This window comes from Oratosquilla oratoria, chromosome 9 (genome assembly GCF_046742065.1).
Source record: "Oratosquilla oratoria isolate Oo_2021 chromosome 9, ASM4674206v1, whole genome shotgun sequence".
NCBI lineage: Eukaryota > Metazoa > Arthropoda > Malacostraca > Stomatopoda > Squillidae > Oratosquilla > Oratosquilla oratoria.
This window is the reverse complement of record NC_134785.1, coordinates 41,481,668-41,502,267: the sequence shown is the minus strand read 5'-3', so window position 1 is coordinate 41,502,267 and position 20,600 is coordinate 41,481,668. Positions and strand designations below refer to the sequence as shown.

The 20,600-nt window shown below is 38.7% G+C and overlaps 2 protein-coding genes across 5 annotated transcripts in view; both read right to left on the bottom strand.

The window, feature by feature from the left end:
• Positions 1 to 8,301, bottom strand: part of GCS1 (mannosyl-oligosaccharide glucosidase) — a 28,429-nt gene extending 20,128 nt beyond the window's left edge. Inside the window, exons 1-3 of one of the 4 annotated variants that reach the window (XM_076190271.1) lie at positions 8,278 to 8,301; positions 2,699 to 2,968; positions 2,434 to 2,591 (exon numbers count right to left, since the gene is read on the bottom strand). In XM_076190271.1, coding sequence (XP_076046386.1) covers positions 2,434 to 2,591; positions 2,699 to 2,968; positions 8,278 to 8,286 — 437 coding nt within the window. In that variant the 5' untranslated portion in view covers positions 8,287 to 8,301. Of the gene's footprint in view, positions 1 to 2,433; positions 2,592 to 2,698; positions 2,969 to 3,320; positions 3,490 to 7,123; positions 7,505 to 8,277 lie in introns of those variants that run through there. The other 3 variants (XM_076190273.1, XM_076190272.1, XM_076190274.1) reach the window with 3 other exon arrangements.
• Positions 8,302 to 12,328: 4,027 nt separating this feature from the next.
• On the bottom strand, positions 12,329 to 19,766 carry LOC143027926 (uncharacterized). Its single transcript, XM_076189573.1, has 3 exons — positions 19,529 to 19,766; positions 14,616 to 15,108; positions 12,329 to 14,037 (listed from the first exon to the last, which is right to left on the bottom strand). The coding sequence occupies exons 1-3, from the start codon at positions 19,570 to 19,572 to the stop codon at positions 13,225 to 13,227; spliced, it is 1,350 nt and encodes a 449-aa protein (XP_076045688.1). The 5' UTR covers positions 19,573 to 19,766; the 3' UTR covers positions 12,329 to 13,224.
• Between the last annotated feature and the right edge of the window lie 834 nt (positions 19,767 to 20,600).

The following is a 20,600-nucleotide window of genomic DNA, read 5'->3' as shown; positions in this document are numbered from 1 at the left end:
ATGCATTTATTTATGTATTTTATTCATTATTTACATTATTGTAGTTTTTATTTATTATTTCATTATTATTATGATTTTTTTTGCATCCGACCTAGATATGGACCAAAAGGTCTCCTGTTGGCATGCTCTGCCTTTGTAATCCTTTGAGAGCCTCTTGAACAGCAACCAATCTGCCCTGTCCAGACACCATCAGGGATTTTGAGAATTTGGTTCTGATGCCATCAATTCTAATACTATTGGGAAGTGATTGCTCCCATATAAATCTGTTAAAACATTCCAATTAAATTTTAAGAATATCTCTGATGAACTGAAGGAAATGTCTATTGCTGTAAATATTCCACTTTGAATATGAAAGTGTGTTGGATCACCTGAATTAAAATTTCCAATTCTTGGTCTTCAATAAAGTTTGCCCCTAAAACTCCTCTGGGGTTGACTAAGGTGTCTCCCCACAGAGGGTGGGAACAATTAATATCTTCTATTAAGAGGAGAGGAGAGGGAAGGTTTCCCACCAAGCAGGTAAGGTTGTTCCAGATTAGGTTCTAAGTAGTATGATGTGCTTGTATATCCTGAGGGAGTGGGAGGGATGGAGTCTCCTACCATTGTCTCTTGGAGACTGATACATACATACATATACCAAAGTCTTTTCCCCCTTACACGGGGGGTAGCCAAAAAGAAAAAGGCATAGAAACTACTCCCACCCATTCCATACATATTCCACGCCCCTCCACCTTCCCTCTAATCTTGGCACCTCCTGGATGATGGGTCATCCCTGCATTCTGTCCACTGCCCTGGGTCAGAAGCAGTGTCGCAAGACACAGCAAGGCCGCTTCATAAATTCGGCGAAACCCTCCCCCCCCCCTCATGCTGAAAAGGAGATGGGGAGAAATCCCTTTGGTCTGCATAAATTTTTTTCTCATACATACTTCCTCACCCCCCATCCACTCCCCCTCATGCATCACAGCATCATCCATACACATTGCATTTTTACCACTCCAGGCATCCCTACAACCCTAATATGACCTCTAGGAGGGAATATTCACATGAAGCAATTGCTCAGATAATTGCTTTAAAGGAATCTGGCCTGCAAACCAAGCAAATAGGTTTCAGTGACGAGTTTCTTCACAGGGCGGCACCTCTTGTAATTGAGGTCCTTGATGCAGCGGCGTACTGTTCTCACAGACATACCACCAAACAGATCTGGGTTGTCCTGCTTGATTTTCCTGACTGTGGTTCTTAGATTAAACTCCAAAGTACATTTCAAAATATTGTGGGCCCGACCCAAAGTCTTCTTAGGCCTACCAGACCTTGGTTTTGAAGATGGCAGGTTGTTCCCTCCCTCCTCATAAAATCTGGCAACCCACCGGTGCACTGCTCTCTCACTGGCACCAATTTGCTGCACTATTTGCTTGGTTTGCAGGCCAAATTCCTTTAAAGCAATTATCTGAGCAATTGCTCCATGTAAATATTCCCTCCTAGAGGTCATATTAGGGTCATAGGGATGCCTGGAGAGGTAAAAATGCAACGCATCGGAGAGAAAATTCTACGAGCACTCACTGCAGCAATCCTCTTCCCACAACAGCTAAATACACACTAACTGCCATTTTGTGCTGCCACATGACTCAGACTATCCTACATTACACACAGCCCGGCCATCGCTTTTGTCCGAATTCAATACAGGCAAAATTCTTGTCCTTCCCGCCCCACCCGGCCATCACTTTTGTCCGGTACTGTAGATCAGTCTAGATGGAGAGAATAAAGCCAACAAACACAACTTCGTTTATCTCAATGCCTCCAAATTCAATGTAGATCACAAACACAAATCTACATTCTGGTGGCAAAGCGGTGGCTACAAAGCAATAATTCTACCATTCCTCTGAAGCAACAACTCTACATTCTGGTGACAGTGGCTACTGATAAGCAGATTCCATGTGCTAAAATACATCAGAGATCTACACTCCAGTCAAACATAGCCACTTCCCAACTCTGCACTCTTCATTGCAATGCCAAGCTGAAACTTCTCCTTTCAAGATTTTCCCCAACATGGAAGGGGTGATGAATGGGAGTGGAATATGTTGGGATGAAATGGGTGGGAGTAGATTTATGCCTTTTGAATTTAGCTACCTCTCTTGTAAGGGGGAAAAAGTCCTTGGTATATGTATGTATGTAAATTTTGCATTTCAGCAACACTAACTTATTCAGTGATGATGCCAAAACCATGAAAAAGAGTGAAAAATAATAAGAATTGTAAACTGCTGCAGGAGGGCTTACCTAAGATTTATGAATGGAGCCAGGAGGAAGATGAAATTTAATACAACGAAATACAAAATTTTGAAAACATGCCAAAGCAAGAGATCATCATGAAACTACTGGTATAGAACAGATGAATTAATCACCAAGAGCAAATGGGGGGGGGGAAAGGATCTTGAGTATTACCTTAGTGCTAACATGTTATTTTGGAAATGTCCTGGAACAAACCACATAAGTCCTGTGACTAGTGAGATAGGGTGGCGAGTCCTTGTGCCAAAGTAGGCACCTGGTCGAAATGTTCCCCAGTACCTCTCGGGCACATCAACTCCCGTCTTCATTACCACCTAATGGAAGCAAAGAAATGATTTTTAGAATGAAGGAAAAGACACCTTATCATGAAGAAAACTTTCCAAATTTTACATTCAACTTATCACATAAATTTTGTAGCTACCTTGGGTGCATTAAAAGGTGTGTTTATTCTAGTCTCCATGTATCCCCAATAAAGGAACCAGGCAACAGATGATATAACAGCAACAGCCACAGAGGAGTACATCATTGTCCAGCACCAGTTACCGCTTCCATTCTTTGAAGTGCTTCTCCTGGCGCGGGTTGTTCGGTGACTCGAACTGCTGTCATCTCTCAGTGAGAAAGGGGAATTGCTGATCTGAGTGCGAGGATGGGAAGTGTGCTCTGACAACTGGGTCTTCCTTTGCCTTGCCATCTAGAAATAAATTAATAAATTAATAAACAAATAAATAGAATGAATTAATTAAATTACATTAATGAAAAAATAATGATGAATCAGTTTAATGTTGTAAACTCTCCCTTACAGAGGACTTTGTAGCATGAAATTTAATGAACTATGTCCTTGGTTCAATTCATTGGTGGCAGGGTTCGAACTACTGTCACATTGACCTTCACCTCAAGCAGTGATGCTCTAACCTGCTTAGCCAGTGAACATAAAATAAATACATAAATAAACTATACAAAATAAAAGGCACAGTAGCAAAAACCAGTACCTAATTATACACATACCAGTATATATACAGTTGGGTAGGACCAATGACTATTACCTGCTAGTGAAGGTCTTGCATGATGGACATGGGAGAGAATCATCTCCCTGCTGCCCATCTTCAAAACCTGTCAACCTCCTCGTCTCCATCTGATGGTGCAGCACCACAAAGCTGACAATTAGCCCAAGATCTCTATCAACTTCAAATTTCAAACTGAAAGATAACATTACTGCATGCCAGACCCTCTAATATCCATCCCTCTGAGAGGACAGAGTCCACCTAGTCAAGCTGCAGTGTCGCCACCATCCAGCTCTTCTAAGTTACTAGGAAAGGCTGGATGACCTCATTGCAGACAACTGTCCAGGATGTAACACTTCACACCATACTATGCAACACATTATGGGAGACTGCATTGTACACAATCATGTATGCCAACAACACAATACATATTCTATAAAGGATTTGTGGGAAAACACCATTCCAGCCATGGTGTTCCTCAGGAAAATGGGACTCCTTGGCCAGACAGTCTAGGGAACAACATCAAATATACTTCCTCCACCTTTCCACATAAAGAGTTGGAAGCCAGTGAGAGCTACTATCCTCTTGCTACTTAAAGCTGGTGATGCAGAAAGTCCCATGTTAATAATCACACAGACATCAATCCCAACTTTTTCTTCCCCAGAGATCTATGGTATCTTACCAGCTCCACCTCAGCACTATTGCTGTTGAGGTGGCTTGTTAAGGATCAAGGCAGTAAGCCTTCACTGGCTCATGTGGTGCCTTGCTATATAAAAAAAATTAAACAATGTTATTTTTCTAAAGTATTGTCTTCAGAAAAAATAACATGAGGGGACAAGGAGGGAGGGCCACTGTGTAAATGAAATGGTCTTGCTGTGGATGTAATGTGTCATGCTGCATTACTTTTGACCTGCGCAGTGGGCAGGAAACTGGGATTACTCTTCATACATGAGGAGCTAAGATAAGGGAAACAATGGATGCGAGTGGGTGCATGCCTTGGCTGGCTATTTCCTTTTAAGAAGGATGAGGCCCTTGGTATATGTATGTGTGTGTGTATATATATATATATATATATATATATATATATATATATATATTTATATATATACAGATTTTTCTAAAGAAAATTATATTTGTATAACAAGTTGATACTCGCATTCACATAAGTTGCAAAGACACTGCACATGTAAGTAACTCGGATCATCTCCACCTGACTGTTGCTACACAGTACAGATGCTCCTCTACTTACGTTCATTCGTTTTATGTTTTTTCGATTTTACGTTTGAACTGACTGTAAAAAAAAAATGTAAAAAAAAAAAAAAAAAAAAAAAAAAAGTGAATTTTTTAGTTTAGCGCACTCTCCGTAGTTCAAACGATACTTACGCATGACGCTGCGTCCATTGTTTACATGGCACAAACGACAGACTGAACGTGCCTTGCCTCCTCCTCCTCCTCCACCATCTCAATTTATGTTGCTTGAATTTAATTTATTTGAAATTAATGTTATTATTTTACAATGTTATGTGTACAATTAATGATTTGGGGGTGTTTTACAAGATACGGTAATAGAATTTACCGATGTATAGTACAGTAACAACTTACGTTAATTTTCAATTTACATTCGGCCGTTCGGAACGTAACTAAAACGTAAGTTGAGGAGCGTCTGTACTTTTCCACATATAATTAACTCAGCTTTATTCCAGTCCATTAGCTGACTGGTGTCCCAGTGTGCTACATGCATTACTGGTGGTATCATTTTGAACATAATTACAATGTTCACAATTGAATGTTTTTTGGTCACATGACATTTCACAGATGTAAGACTTATTATGTCCCTTTCACAGAATCTTGTAGACAGCCTTAATATCCTTTTTGTCCCTTTAATTTTTTGTAAATTCTTTTATCATTCTACTGGTTTGATGTACTGCTTCCATGGTGCTTAAAGGGTTCAACCGAGAGTTGCAGCAGTGGTGCTGGTCAGTAGTATAACCCTTGAGACTGGTTATCATCTTAGGTGATGATGGTTATTCAGGAGCTTTTGAAGAAGAGGGGTCCAGTTTGATTTGGATTACCTTTTGAAGAATAGGGACCCCTAATCAAACTGGCAATTGGGCATCTGTTCTTCAAAAACTCCATTATATATATTTTTTCTGCACTGTTTGATGACAAAATATTACAATTATTTTTTAAACACTTCTTGGATGTAATGGCATTCTTTGTCTAAATATTCTACACCTCAAACATTGACTGAGAAAGAAACCTATCAGTATGCCTTCTTTTATCTTTAAATTGTGGTTGGGGTAGAAATGTAAAAAGTCATCTTTGTTGATAGGTTTCCTATGCAGTTTAAATTTCAGTTGGTTGCCCTGTTTGATTAGGAGTGTCCAAGAATGGAAATGTTAATTCCTTCTACAATAAACTGAATTGATGTTAACATGCCACCGAGTGATTTCTGAAGCCCAATCCTTCCCCTACTATATGAAGCAATCTCTGGTGCATAAGAAATACCTGCCCTAGCTTAACCTGAAAAACTAACTTGATCTAACTTAGCAATCTTTAAATGGAGGACAGGGCTAATGCATGGCCAATTTACCACCAGAAGTGTTGGTTAGCACATTATGGTATTATTTTAGTTGTGCACACCTACATGATATAACATTAGAAAATCAAATACCAATTTCAAAAATTATAATACATGAACATAATATGCAATTTTCTTGGCAGAAATAAAAAATAAAAACCTTGCTACAAGCATATTTACTAATGAATGAAGCTGCTACGATACAGTCCAGTCCCTATCAGACCATGGCTTTCACATTGTGGACCAGGTGTTCTCCAACTCCAGGTGATGTTATAAGTGCTGTTACAAAGATATAGCATTTCCTTGGACTTTATGAGAGAACACAGGGTTCTGCCATCACCAGTTAATTGCCCAAGCTACAATAATAATCAGGCCATCAACATCCGTTGCGATAATGATGACCTGGATAATCTTTAGGATTTGAGGTACCAAATTACTAAATATTGGTTAGGTTATGTGAGTTAGTTAGGTTAGATAGGTTAGGTTAAAATAGATGTATTTATCATCCTTTCATTTCTCTGACCTCGGAATATATCAAAACAAACATGGTGTATCATTCAACTGTTGCAACTTCATTTGTTAGTAAATAAGTTTTAGCAACTTTTTTGTTATTGATTTCTGCCAAGAAAATCACATTTATTATGTTGATCTATTATAATTTACAAAATTAATCATTAATTTTCATTTGCTATATCACATAGGTGTGCCCAACTAAAAATTTACCTACATTACTACAAGTCCAGAAACAACTTAACTTTTGTAGTATATTTCTGGCGAGTTACAACTGGAATTGATTTTTATGAAAACTACATACTGAGACTCAGGCACATAATAATACATATCTATGCACTGATGAAGTTTACTTTTATTGATTATGTTAAAGATTAATTCATATCAGGAATTTATGGCGAAATATTCAGTCTTAAATTACATACTAAAGCACATTTAACATGTAAAATAATTATTAGCGTCGTCCTTCGTCCTAAAAAAATACCGAGTTCTTACTGTGCCGTTGTTAGTGCCGATGTAATTACATCGGAAGCTAGAAACAACGGCGATATCATCTCAATTTATTGACCAAGGAAGTTTCTAATAATTACAATTGAAAATAATTAATTCCTAACACGATACAAAACTAATTTCCTGAAGTTAATAGCCTCTTAATATAAAGTTGCAGCGAAAGTCAAGTACCAACACCGTCTCGGGATTGCGACAGTCATAAATTCAAGTCTTCCTTTGAATTTACTATCTGAATAATGCTTACCTTTTATTCCGGTCTCTAGTGGAACTCCAATTTCTGATTACCAATCCATGGAAAACTGAATGTGGCGTGTCAGACAACAATTGTATATACAACACAGCTGTCTGTATTTGTACTTGATCTCAGATATTTACAATAACATTTAGCTGTCAACATCGTTCACAAAATTACATTTGTGTGGCAATACATTGTGCATTTATTTCGTATCAGATAATATTTTAAAGGATCAGACGCATGGTGATTGTTTCTAAGACTATTAAGATTTAAAAAAGTGCATGGAATTAGTTAAGATTAATATTCGTACCACTGAAATATCACAATTTCAACACCAGTAAGAGCCTGTATTCGCTGTGATCGAAACGTAGAACAATCATTAGATTCTTACTACAAATCGAAGTATGATTAATTAATAGAACTCTAATATAAAATTTCTCCATATCTCAAAAATGTAAATACTCAGTTATGATACTTTTATATTTTTTCTAATACTCTTTACTCAGTGTATGTATTTTGTCGAAAATTTATCAATACTGAATATGACAACTTACATGTTGCCATGACAACAAGAAAATAGCAACGTAGATGAAATGTCTTCAGTTGATAAGAATACGTTATCAACATAATACAAAGTGGCCTAACGGACTAAGATATTAACGTCTAGAAACAAGAAATTAGAGGGATACGCTCAAGTCAGCATACGACATCAGCAAGGACAAGCAGAGACAAGTGCAGAGTTGCCGTTCTATTTGTATCTTTTTGTCTGCTACGTAAACAGGCATAGCGCTGGAAGCCGGCTTCACGACTTCACACTTCACTTTCCTTTTTTATTACTAATTTTCTATATATGAAATCAAAGAACTTGAGTAACATGTATTTTTGGGTAGGAATATTTGTTCATTGTATGAAATGACAGCATTCATATTGGATGAATTTCATAATAATAAATTAAATTATTGGTACTATTTACTGTGGTCACCCATTACATTTTAGTTTTCTATAGTGTGTGTAGATAAAAAAAAAAACAATTAAACGTCCACTTTCACTGCAATATGATCAGGCTGGTCAAGCAATCAAGTGTTTTACCACGTCACACACGTACAACTTAAAGATCTAAGGCTTCTCCCAACATCTTCGATAAACCATACGACTACACCAACCTCTGCCATACAATTGCGTATTTCCCCCCTCTAACTTTGGTCAGTGTTATTCCCGATATTCTCTTCACAACTTTGTGCATTTATTAAGAGGTTATCTCACTTTGCTTTTACGGGCTTCACTAGCGCCGACCCTTGAGAGTTCGTTTGAGTTAAGACGACTTCGGTCACATTTTTTTTCAAACCTCTAAATATAGAATTATCTTTCCGTCGTATATAGCAAAGCTAAATCATAAACTATGAGATTGTAAATTTACACGAGTGTTACTGTTGAAAAGTTCCTAGAGAAGTATAAATTTCTGTAAGCGAAGTCATATTCTAATTGTTCAAATGGAGGTAGTGATTTTTTTTTTAGATTTATCTCCAAGATTTGTCTCCAGTTCCCAAGTTTGATATCCGTACAGGTCTCTCTCATAATACAAATGTTAATTTTCTAAAGAAATCGTACAACGAATGTACATTTTTTGGGGAATAGGAGCAGTGATTAAAAGCTGGAAATGAATGGAGGGCTTGTACAAAAACAACAACAACATAAACATACAGTACATATACCAAAGGCTTTCCCCCCCTTACAAGGGAGGTAGCCAAAAGAAAAAGAAAGAAAGAAAAAAGGCATAAAAACCACTCCCACCCATTTCATCCCTAACACACTCCACTCCCATCCACCCCCTTCCCTTCCTCTTATCTTGGCTCCTCCTGGATGACGGGTCAGCCCTGCATCTTGTCCACTGCCCTGGGTCAGAAGCAGTGTCAAAGACACAGCATATCCACAGTAAGGCCGCTTCATTAATTCGGCGACCCCCCTCTCCGTCCCCTCATGCAGAAAAGGAGAAGACGGTGAGAAATCCCTTCGGGCTGCGTAAATTTATTTATCACACATACTCCCTCAGCCCCCATCCCTCACCAACTCCCCCTCATGCACCACAACATTATCTATACACAACCATTCACCCCTATCTTCTGTCCTCTCCCGTCCTTCCTTGACAAACATTCCCTTCTTTCCCAATGCCCCTTTTACTCCATCCATCCCTCTCATCCTTGGTACAATCACTCCTTCATACAATCTCCTTTTAACATCCATTCCCAGGTGTCTATTTCTCATTTCACTTTTTAATTCTCCAAAGCATTTACTTGCTTCTCTCAATCTATATTCTACCTCCACCTCCACTCCTCCCTTTCCTGCCACATTCGCATCCAAGTATCTAAAACTATCACCTTCCTCTTGTCTCTATCCCTTAATACTCACTTCCAGTCTGCTGCCACTCTCTTCCTTTGTACATCTCATCACCTTACTTTTACCCACATTTATCTTCAACTTCTTTCGCACACCTTTCCAAACTCTGTCACTAACTTCCTCAATCCCTCCTCTGATCCTGCTACAAGTGCAGTGTCGTCAGCAAACAACAACTGACTTATCTCCCACTTGTCACAATTTTCTTTAACCATCTCCAATCCCTGACCCATTACCCTTGCATTTACCTTTCGCAACACCCCATCCATGTATAAATTGAACAGTCAGGGAGACATAACAAGCCACTCACTTTCTCCATTTCTAATCCTAACACAAGCTCTAAATCCACACTGTTCCTCTCCTAATCCTCTCATTTATAACCCTTCCATAAGCATTCCCAAGTACATTTAACCTATGCATTTATTTGTGTATTTTATTTGTTATTTACATTATTATAGTTTTTATTTATTCATTGATTTATTATTACTATTATGATTTTTTCTCGCATCCGACCTAGATATGGACCAAAAGGTCTCCTGTCGGCATGCTCCGCCTTTGTAACACACTGATCCCTGTGAAACTACTATACTCACATGTCCCCTTTTCCCTTGTAAAGTGAAACTATTCTACTCTCTCCTAAACAAACATTAGATAACCTCACCAGCCAATCCACCATCACTGTACTTCCTTCTTTCAGACATTTTGGATGACATCCATCCAACCCAAGTGGCTTACCTGGTCTCATTATCTTAACTACTTTCACTTCATCTTTCCTTATTTCTCCTCCATTTTCCTCATTCATCACGGTCATTTTATTTGCGCTTTCCACTGCAACTACCTTTCCCTCCCTATCCTCCTTCACATTTAGTAACTCCCTAAGATACTCTGCCCATCTTCCACTTACTGCCTTCTCTTCAGTTATCATCTCTCCATCTGCACCTTTCTTCCTCTCTTAATTTCTTTCCAGAATGTTTTTATTACTTCCAAAATCTTCTGTCATACTCTTACCCCATTTCACATCTGCTCTCCTCTTTGCTTCCTTTATCTTATGCCTTACTTCTCTTTTCTTTGTATCTTTCATTTGATTCTTTCGTCATACTTTGTAACCAATCTGTGAAAGCTCGTTTCTTCTCTTCTACAACATTCTTTGCTTCCTCATCCAACCACTCACTACTCTTGCATCTATTTTCTCCCGTCTTCCTTGTTCCACACACCATCTCTGCACATCTTGTGACTCCCTCCTTGAACCATCCCCATTCCTCCTAGTTCTACTCTATCCTTCACTCCCTCCCATTCCTCTCTCAGCTTCTTGTGCTACTTCTCCTTTTCTTTCTCATTTAAGCAGTTTACTCTAAGCACCCCCAACCTTTAGTCATTTTCCTCTTTCTCCATCTATCCTTCACTCTCAACTTACCTTCCACCAGAAAATGATCTGATATTCCCCCACTCTTCCCCCTTAGAACATGTACATTCAATTTTTTTCCTACTTTACTCCTATTTACCACCATATAGTCCATCAAAACTACCACCCTTCCATCCACCACTCTCTCCCATGTGTACTTATGCTTGACTTTCTTCCTAAACACTGTATTTGCTATCATCAACTCTCTAGACATATCTCCATCATCAACTCTCCACTACAATTTTTTTCCTGGAACTCCACACTTCCCAACCACTCCATCTTTTGGTTCATTTCCTACCCTAGCATTAAGGTCTCCCAATACCACTACATTGTAATTTATTCCTAATCACTCTATGCACTCATTTAAATCCATCCAAAAAGCCTCCCTTTCATCTACACTCTTCTCACTACCAGGCCCACATGCACTTACAAAAACCCACATCTCCTTTTCCAGTTCCACCTTCATCCACATTAACCTTGAAGAAACCTCCTTCCACTCCACCACACGCTTACCTATCTCTTCACTTACTAGTATAGCCAGCCCTTCCATCCCTCGTCCTCTCTTCACTCCTGAGAACCTCCCAACTACATTCGCCCTCCCTCTCAACTTAGTTTCACTCAATGCCAACACATCCATCTTTCTTCTCGCAAACATACTGCCTATATCTTCCCTTTTACTCTCATCTGTACCATATCCACGCACATTAAAAAACCCAAATCTTCGGGTACTGGTTCGAAAACTCCTAGACCCTCTTATGCCTTTGCTTTGTTTAGGAATGTCCCCTTTGGAGCTATAGGGAGAAGGATAACTAGTCCTACAGCATTATTTCCCACCACCACAGGGTAGATAGGCGAAAAAAGGAAATGAATATTCAGAGAAATGGTACAGGGCAGTAACAAGAGGTGGGGGGACAGCATAACGGAGGGACAGTCGCAGTATAATAAAAGTGTCATCATTTCTCTATGAACAGAGATTTCCTCTATCAGACAAAATGATGTGTGACTCTGGTCCGTAGGGGCGCCCCGTATAGACCCTAAAGTATCAGCTGCATGCTACTTTGCCACAATAACATGTAGCCTATACCCCAGACGGGGTAATAAGTAGATAAAACAAGTATATATAGTAGATAAACAAGTAAATAAAATATAGATAACAAGAGTAACGATAATAATGAAAATTACAATGTTCAAATGTAACAAAAATAAATTATGATGATAGTAATGATAACTGTAAAAAATGAATAGTATCTTAAACAAAATAAACATATGATAATAGTATACAAAATAAATAAAATAATCAGTTGTTTTCAAAGTAGAGTTTAGACTAGTTACAAAATAACACTTCGTGACTTTGGTCCATAAGGATGCACTGAAGTAGGTTTTTATACATATTATCACGACTATATTCCTTTATTCCTCTCTACATCACATCTTCTAAAATATAAAACTTATCTAATAATATTTTTTTTAAATAAAAACATAATATAATATTTTGAATCCTCCATACAAATAATATGAAGACATACATAAACACAAAAGGAAACGAAGTCAGAAATTATACATAAAAATCCATATCCTTCACACACGCCCGATCACATATACAACCAGGGCTTCCTTGTGTAGTGTATAGTGTCACGAGCTACCAATACTGAGGTACCGGGTTCGCATTAAAAACGGGTTTCCAGAGCTCAGGACTGTTGCTCCCCACCTCCATTGAGCAAGGGGATGGGTGTGTAAGGGCATATTATTCCTCACTGGTAACATCACATGAACTCTGGTGCTCTCATCTGGGAGGGTAGCAACTGTCGATTACGAGTTTAGCACGTGATCTAAAATCGCAGTGGTGAATCTCTCTTTCTCATACATGCACATATACAGGGAAGACAGAAAGAGAGAGAGAGAAGAAACAGAGAGAAATAAGAGAGACAGAGAGGAAGATGAAGAGAGAGATTTACCACCATGGTAATGTACAGAGGCTGTATCGTCTCCTAAGGAATAGCCATATGGTTCTGAAGTGTACTCTCATGATTGAACATACCCTTACTTTCACACACAGACACGCTCATACTTTACGAGTACAAATACGCATACTGAAGAAAATGTACATATTATTCTATATGCATATTGTATACACATACACATGAAATCAAAGTTACTTAAAATTTTAGTATCCTTAGCAATACACACACACACACACACACACACACATATATATATATATATATATGTACACACGTTTCTTTTCAGAATAAATAAATAAAGTTAATTGTCGTTGCCTCTTGGCGCCCCAATGTTTAGATATTTCAAACGAGGAAAATTAGAGATCATGATAATGGTCGCCATAATAATGATCACCATTATTTGTATTGTCATCGTAATAGTCATAGTCGTCATCATCATCATCATCACCGTCATTTTCGGTTCCATTCTCCATATTATCACTGTCGCCAATTTCGTTCTTATTATCGTCATTAACTTTGGTGTCATCGTTATTATCCATGTAATCGTCATAATAGTCATAATCATCGTCGTCGTCACTATTATTATATTCGTTCCCATTTTGGTCCTTGTTGGCGTCGTCGTCGTTTTCTGTGGAGTCATGTTTATCTTCATCCTTTTCGCGAGAAATCGATTTTTTGTTTTCGTCATTGTCTTCGACGTCTTTATCTCCAATTTGCTTATCAGTTTTATTATCGTCATCATCGGTGTCTTCGGGGAGGTCTTCGACTGTGTTGGACTTGTTAGCCGCATTCTGGCCTGTGCCAAAGTCGTAATCATACTCGTCGTCATGCTCATCAAGTCCTTCTTCTGGTTGATTTTGGTCGTGTAGATCTTCATCACGCACGCTCTCATCATCATCATCATCATCAGGACCGTCGCCCTCATCATCATCATCGTAGTCGTAATCATGATCATCATCGTCAATCGATTCACTGTCTTCTTCTTCTTCCTCTTCTTCGTCGTCATCCCCATCCTCGTCATCGTAGTCATAATCATAATCATCATCATCGTCAGTCGAGTCGACGTCTTCTTCGTCGTCGTCGTAGTCTTCGTCGTAGTCCTCGTCATCATAGTCGTCATATTCATCATCATCTTGAACATCGGCTCTCTGGAGTGGAGGAGGCGCCATCTGGTGAACAAAGAGACCAGGACATTAGTTTGCGGGTAGTAAATTACGTCAAAACACAGCAGATTACCATCTGAACAGAATATGTAGACAAACTATTAGATGTAATAATATTGAGCACAGGTGCATGTTGCGTATATCTAAAGAGCGAAATAAACATATCAGACAACTGTAGTGCTATTTTGTATATGGTACTTTATGTTTAACAGTGGTGATTATGTATGCAGTATATTAAAACCATGTGTAATACACACACACACACACACACATATATATATATATATATATATATATATATATATATATATATATGTGTGTGTGTGTAGAAAAAGCAGAAGATGAATTCCAGGCAAATTGACTTTTTTCATTTCCCTATTTTAAGGCATCACAGTACTTTGATATACATTCAAAACTGTGACTGGAATATTTGTATGGAGTAGAGTGCAAGAGATAATCGACATTATTCAAAATAGCATTAATACTGTTCGGTTTCTGCCCGTTTTGTTAGTAGTGTGACACTAACATGACACTGACATGGCACTGACGTGACACTGACATGACACAGTTGACAAAGGACATACCTTAGGTAAAGGTGATTTTGGTGCACCTTTCTCTGGAGGTTCCTTAGTAGGTAAAATAGTATTTAGGTCTGTGAACGATATCTTGTTAGTCAGAGGAACGTTCCTGGTAATTTTACCAGAAATTTCCCTAAATGGAGCTCTGGGATTTTCTGTGTTTTTGGTGGTAGGGTTGTTGGTGGGATTAGGAGTGGTTTGGGCTGTATTGGTTTGAAATTTCTTGGCGGGAACCTGTATATTTCGGGCTCTTGTGGCAGAAATCTTGTTAACAACAGACCCAGGAAGCACATTTTGGGCTACTTTGGTCGGAGCTTCCTTGATGAACGCGGGTTCGCTCTGGGCTGTTTGGGGGCTGCCTGGCTCCTTGACTAATGTCCCTGTTATCGTTGTTGACACTTGAGAACCTTTTCGCTTCTGTGCAGTATTTTGGAAAGGAATTCTGCTGACAACGTGGGGACCAGCAAGCAAGCAGATCAACAGGCTCACAGCGAAGTGACTGAAAAGAACAGATTAAGAGATGAATGAATAGATAAATGAATAGGCGAATGAACATACAAATAAATTAATGGTTGATTAATTAATAAATTAACAGACAAACAAATTATTAAATATATGAACAAAAAATAGACACATACGACAATTCCCTCATAATAAATGTGGCCAAAGTCATACATACATACATACATACATACATACATACATACATATACCAAGGCTTTTTCCCCCTTACTAGGGAGGTAGCCAAAAAGGAAAAGGCATAAAATCATTCCCACCCGTTCCATCCCCGAAAACACTCCACACCCCTCCACTCTCCCTCCCATCTTAGCACCTCCTAGGTGACGGGTCATCCCTGCACCCTGTCCACTGCCCTGGGTCAGAAGCAGTGTCGCAAGACACAGCACATCCACAGCAAGGCCGCTTCATTAAATCGGCGACCCCCCCCTTCTCCGTCCCCCCATATAAAGGAGAGGACGGGGAGAAATCCCTTCGGGCTGCGTCAAAATTTTGCTCATACACACTACCTCACCCCCCATCCCCCCGTCCATTCCACCTCATGCATCACAACATCTTCCATATACAACCATTCTCCATTCACCCCTGTCTTCTGTCCTCTCCCGTCCTTCCTCAACAGACATTCCCCTCTTCCCCAAAGCCCCCTTCACCCCATCCATCCATCTCACCCTAGGACGTCCCCTCATGTTCACTCCCTCCACATCTGCCTTCCATACCTCCTTTACTAGTCTTTCTTCACTCATTCTTTCCATGTGTCCAAACCATCCTAATACTCTTTCATCAACCCTATCTCCCAACTCCCTTTCCACCCTTGTTCTCCTCCTCACCTCCTCATTTCTCACTCTATCTAGCCTAGTAACCCCCATCATACTTATCAGACACTTCATCTCAAACACATTCAAGCTCCTTCTCTCTTATGTTCCATGTTTCTGCTCCAGACAGTGCTGTTGGCACAATCACTCCTTCATAAAGTCTCTTAGCATCCATTCCCAAATTTCTATTCCTCATTACACTTTTTAATCCACCAAGGCATTTACTCGCTCCTCTCAATCTACATTCTACCTCCACCATTACTCCACCTTTTCCTGCCACATTTGCACCCAAATATCTAAAACTATCCACTTCCTCCAGTTGCTCTCCCTTAATGCTCACTTCCAGATTACTGCCAAAGTCAAAAGGTATAAATCCACTCTCACTCATCCCATACCCACATACTCTATTCTCATTCACCACCCCTCCCTCCCTCTTTTCTTGGCTCCTCCTGGATGACAGGTCATTCCTATATCTCGCCCACTGCCCTGGGTCAGAAGCAATGCAGCAAGACACAGCACATCCACAACAAGGCCGCTTCGTTTAATCGCCGACCCCCCATCTCCGTCCCCTCATGCAGAAAAAGAGAAGACAGGGAGAAATCCCTTCGTGCTGCGTCAAAATATCATTCACACATAACCAGCCCCTATCCCCTCCATCCCCCACCCACTCCTTTCTATGCATCACAGCATCGTCCATATACATTTATTCACTCACCCCTATCTTCTGTCTTCTCCCTTCACCAAACTGAATTTAAGTACAACTCGTCTGACGCATAACAGAACAAATTGTCGTAGAGATGGTGCTAGTAAAATTAGTACCAGATATCATTAGCCAGTCTTACTGCGTTGCCTTTGCCCCGAACCATGTGCCAAGATGCAGGGATAACCCTTCAACCATGAAATACTTAGATGGCAGGGACATTTTTTTTTAAATAGTAGTGTATCGATATACAATTGAATGAAAATCGAAATATACATCTATAGATAACGTAAATATACGTCTATGTGGCCAAACTGATTTTCTTTTTACATAACTTATTCCATCAGAGGTGGGCAAGTGCGTTCCTTTAATGTGTTCCTGCGTTCTTGCGTACGTACGCACAACCTTTCTAGGAACGCAAGAGGAACGCACCACCCGAATTTTTAAAGCGTTCCTGTGTTCCAAGCGTTACAAAACGATTTTTTTTAAACGTTTTCAATTGAAACAGCAAAGACGACATTCGCTATGCGGCAACATTCTGTCGTTTAACGTTCAGGCAGGGGAAGCTCTCCCATTGGTCAGCGGCAAAGACGACCAAACCTTTAGTTGTTTACATTTAGGCAGGAAGCTCTCCCATTGGTCAGCTGCTATGACTAACAAACGTTTAATGCGCCATTACGGCGGTACGTACAGATCACTCATTGTGCAAACCCGTCTATACTCGTCTAACCAACGAACTTTGTATTATTATTATTATTTTTTCAGGGGCAGGACAAGAAGGAGAAGTGTAGTAAGAACAGCAATTTTAATTCTTTAAAAAAAGTTGTAACTTGTCTAGTTGTCTGAAATATACGTATATTTTAATGTATGAAACTCTGGTGTATTATTACCTTGTATTTTGTTTTATTTTTGAGTTGCGGAATAGTTCTTTTGATGCAAACAGTAGTGTTTTTGAGGAACGTCTTTTTTTTTTGTACTTTCATTTTTCAAAGAACGCACTACTTTTTTTATGGACGCTTTAATAGTTTGGTAGCGCTAACGCAGGAACACACCGAGCGAAAAAATGAGGAACACTATTCCAGGAACGCAGGAACGCTAACGCGCCACCCAAATTGAGGAACGCGCCCAGCTCTACCACAAAGTGAGTATATATATATATATATATATATATATATATATATATATATATATATATATGTGTGTGTGTGTGTGTGTGTGTGTGTGTGTGTGTGTGTGTGATATCTTTGATTTTGCTCCCTTCCTAAAATTCCTGCGGATAACCCTATTGTTAACATCTTTGTATTCAACGTTTGCAACATTTTGATACTAGCGTGTACACGCATCACATGCTACAAGATGTGGTTTCAACGACAAGACTACCGTCTCCCAAGGGACTTCCATTATTCTGTGGCCAAACTAACCGACCTTTCTTGACGACGCCCTTTGATAACAAAAGATTCTCGGCGCTCAGGTCAAGAGTTCTACCTTGAACAATAGCCGCAGCTGCGCCTCGGGTCAACACCTGCACGACCGACGCCTCAACCGAGGCGACCCAACTTCCAAATATTCCTCATATGGCAACAACCTCCTTTTCCATAATTGGCAACCTTTGTAAAATGTACATATGTATAATATGTGTCTGGCAACCCTCCAAACTTTGCTGAGGGCTTGCCATGTATGTAGTAGTTAGAACTGAGCCAGGAGAATTAAAGCCAATATCTCCGCCTGAGTTTCCTTCACCACCATTTCTAATTGTACAGTAACACAATCTACACTATCTTGTCGGCATATTTTATCACTGGAAGTCACAACCCATTCTTATTAACACTGTTGCTTATGTAAATTGGTGCAAGTACAATTTTGGCGCTAGTAGGCTTCACAATATCACTATATATAAACCTACTGGACATAATTCATATAGACTAATGGTTTAGTTAATCAGCGCGTGAAAAATGTGTCCAAATGATTGTGATTTTTCATATGTGGAATATCACACTCCCATTTAAACACTGTTGAGCAGAATTCTACAATCGTCTGTATCTTTATTATCTTGTAATTTTATATCTATTGTAATATTACAGCTTGCCTTTCTTCTTCTCTGTTGTAAAATAATGTATTTCTGAATTTGTATGACGCTCAGTCGCATTGCAATTTGTGAATAGTTATTTTTTCCCTCAAGGTTACACGAATCTATGACGTCAAATCGCTGCAAGCGATAAAATCTATGACGCCAGAGCGATGCAAACGTTACCAGTTACAATAACAAGTGATTATTATCAATATCATAATGGTATGAAGATTTACTTAGTTTAATTAGTGAAATGATTTTTTTAAATGTCCGTTGAGATTGTAGTTCTGTGATATACTATTTAGAACAACCCTGCTAACCAGGAAATTGTCTACAAGGATATTTGATAACTGAAATGGTCAAATTCCACGCACAAATGACATTATAATTAAAACTATCACATACATATTAGAAGATGCAAAGTACATAAATATGTATTATGAAATCCACATTATAGATTGAAAAATCAGGCAGTCTGTATGAATGAATGAATTCTCTAGTACGAGTCATATACCATCTGTTCAATCTAGTTCAATCTATAACTGTCTGTATCAGTTAATATCATTCAAGCTTGACGGTGCAATGCATTTGTGTAAACAATGCCATATATAAAAAGAATCGAAGTGTTTACTGAACTCAACAATTGCACAACATATATCTGGAACAAAAATACACTACAAAGTCATGAACTTTTGAGTGAACCGTATAATGTGATATAAATCAAACTAAGTTGTTCACGACAGCAGTTCAAAGAGAACGGGAATAATTTCATGCTAACAATACATATACAAAATAATATGGAATAAGAAGTAATTGTACTTACCCGAAGAGAGTCATCTCAAAAGGATTTTGTTTTGAAGAAAGCATACAACGAGGTAGTTTTCAAAACTTACTACGGTATTTGCATGAGTTGAATATTTAAGCGAATAAACAACGATGGCGATAATGCTACAAAACAGTTGTTGAAACAAGACTTCGGCAGGAAGTGATGTATGTGTTTACATTGCTAAAATGAAACCAACTGCACAACACAGTGAAGACTTATAATTGTACATATGATCAATAAAAATTAATAAGACAGGACAAATTAGAAAAAAATATTTTACCTAAAGTATTTCAAGTTAATACATTTTTATCATGGAGCTGAATTTTGTGTTTGAAATATGAATGCAGAAAAACGCTGGAATGCTCAACATTAATGGGACCCGAACGCGAAGTGATAAATTCTAATCTCGGAGTTCACAACACAAATTCTACAGAGAAATAAGACGTAGTCTATCAATTTCTATTTCATATTTAGATATTGATTCTCACACCAGTAGTTTACTCGATTATTCTCGTTCCTATCATCGGGTTAGGTTTAGCAGTCGCCTTGCAAATTTGAATAGAGTACGTAACATCACTGCTTCAGAGGAAGGAGGGTGAGGGTGAGGGATGATATAACATTAGCTTAACTTTCAGTCGATTTGAAGGAAGGAATAATAGTTTCGGATACAAATTGAGGGAAAGAACCTCATAGCTTGATGGAAAGGTTGCTAAAGTAAAATTTGCTACGATCAAGCTTTATACATTTGTAGGAAATGCTCATGGATTAGTTCCTTGGCATGTGTGTGTCGACATGATAATAGCCGATTGTGAGAGCATGAATTATGGTAATTCACACTAAAATATATGCTGCAGTTTTATTCATTTGATTATAATGTCAACAGTTCAAGTTATCTGTATAACAACCAAATTTTTTGGTTAAGAAATGAACAATGAAAAGAAGTGTATACTTATTTCTTGTAATCAAGTGTTTGTCCAATTACACAGAAAAATAGTATGACGTAATGTAACATTTCCAGTATAATTTCAACCAAAGAAATAGATGATATGTGATATCTAAGATTTATACA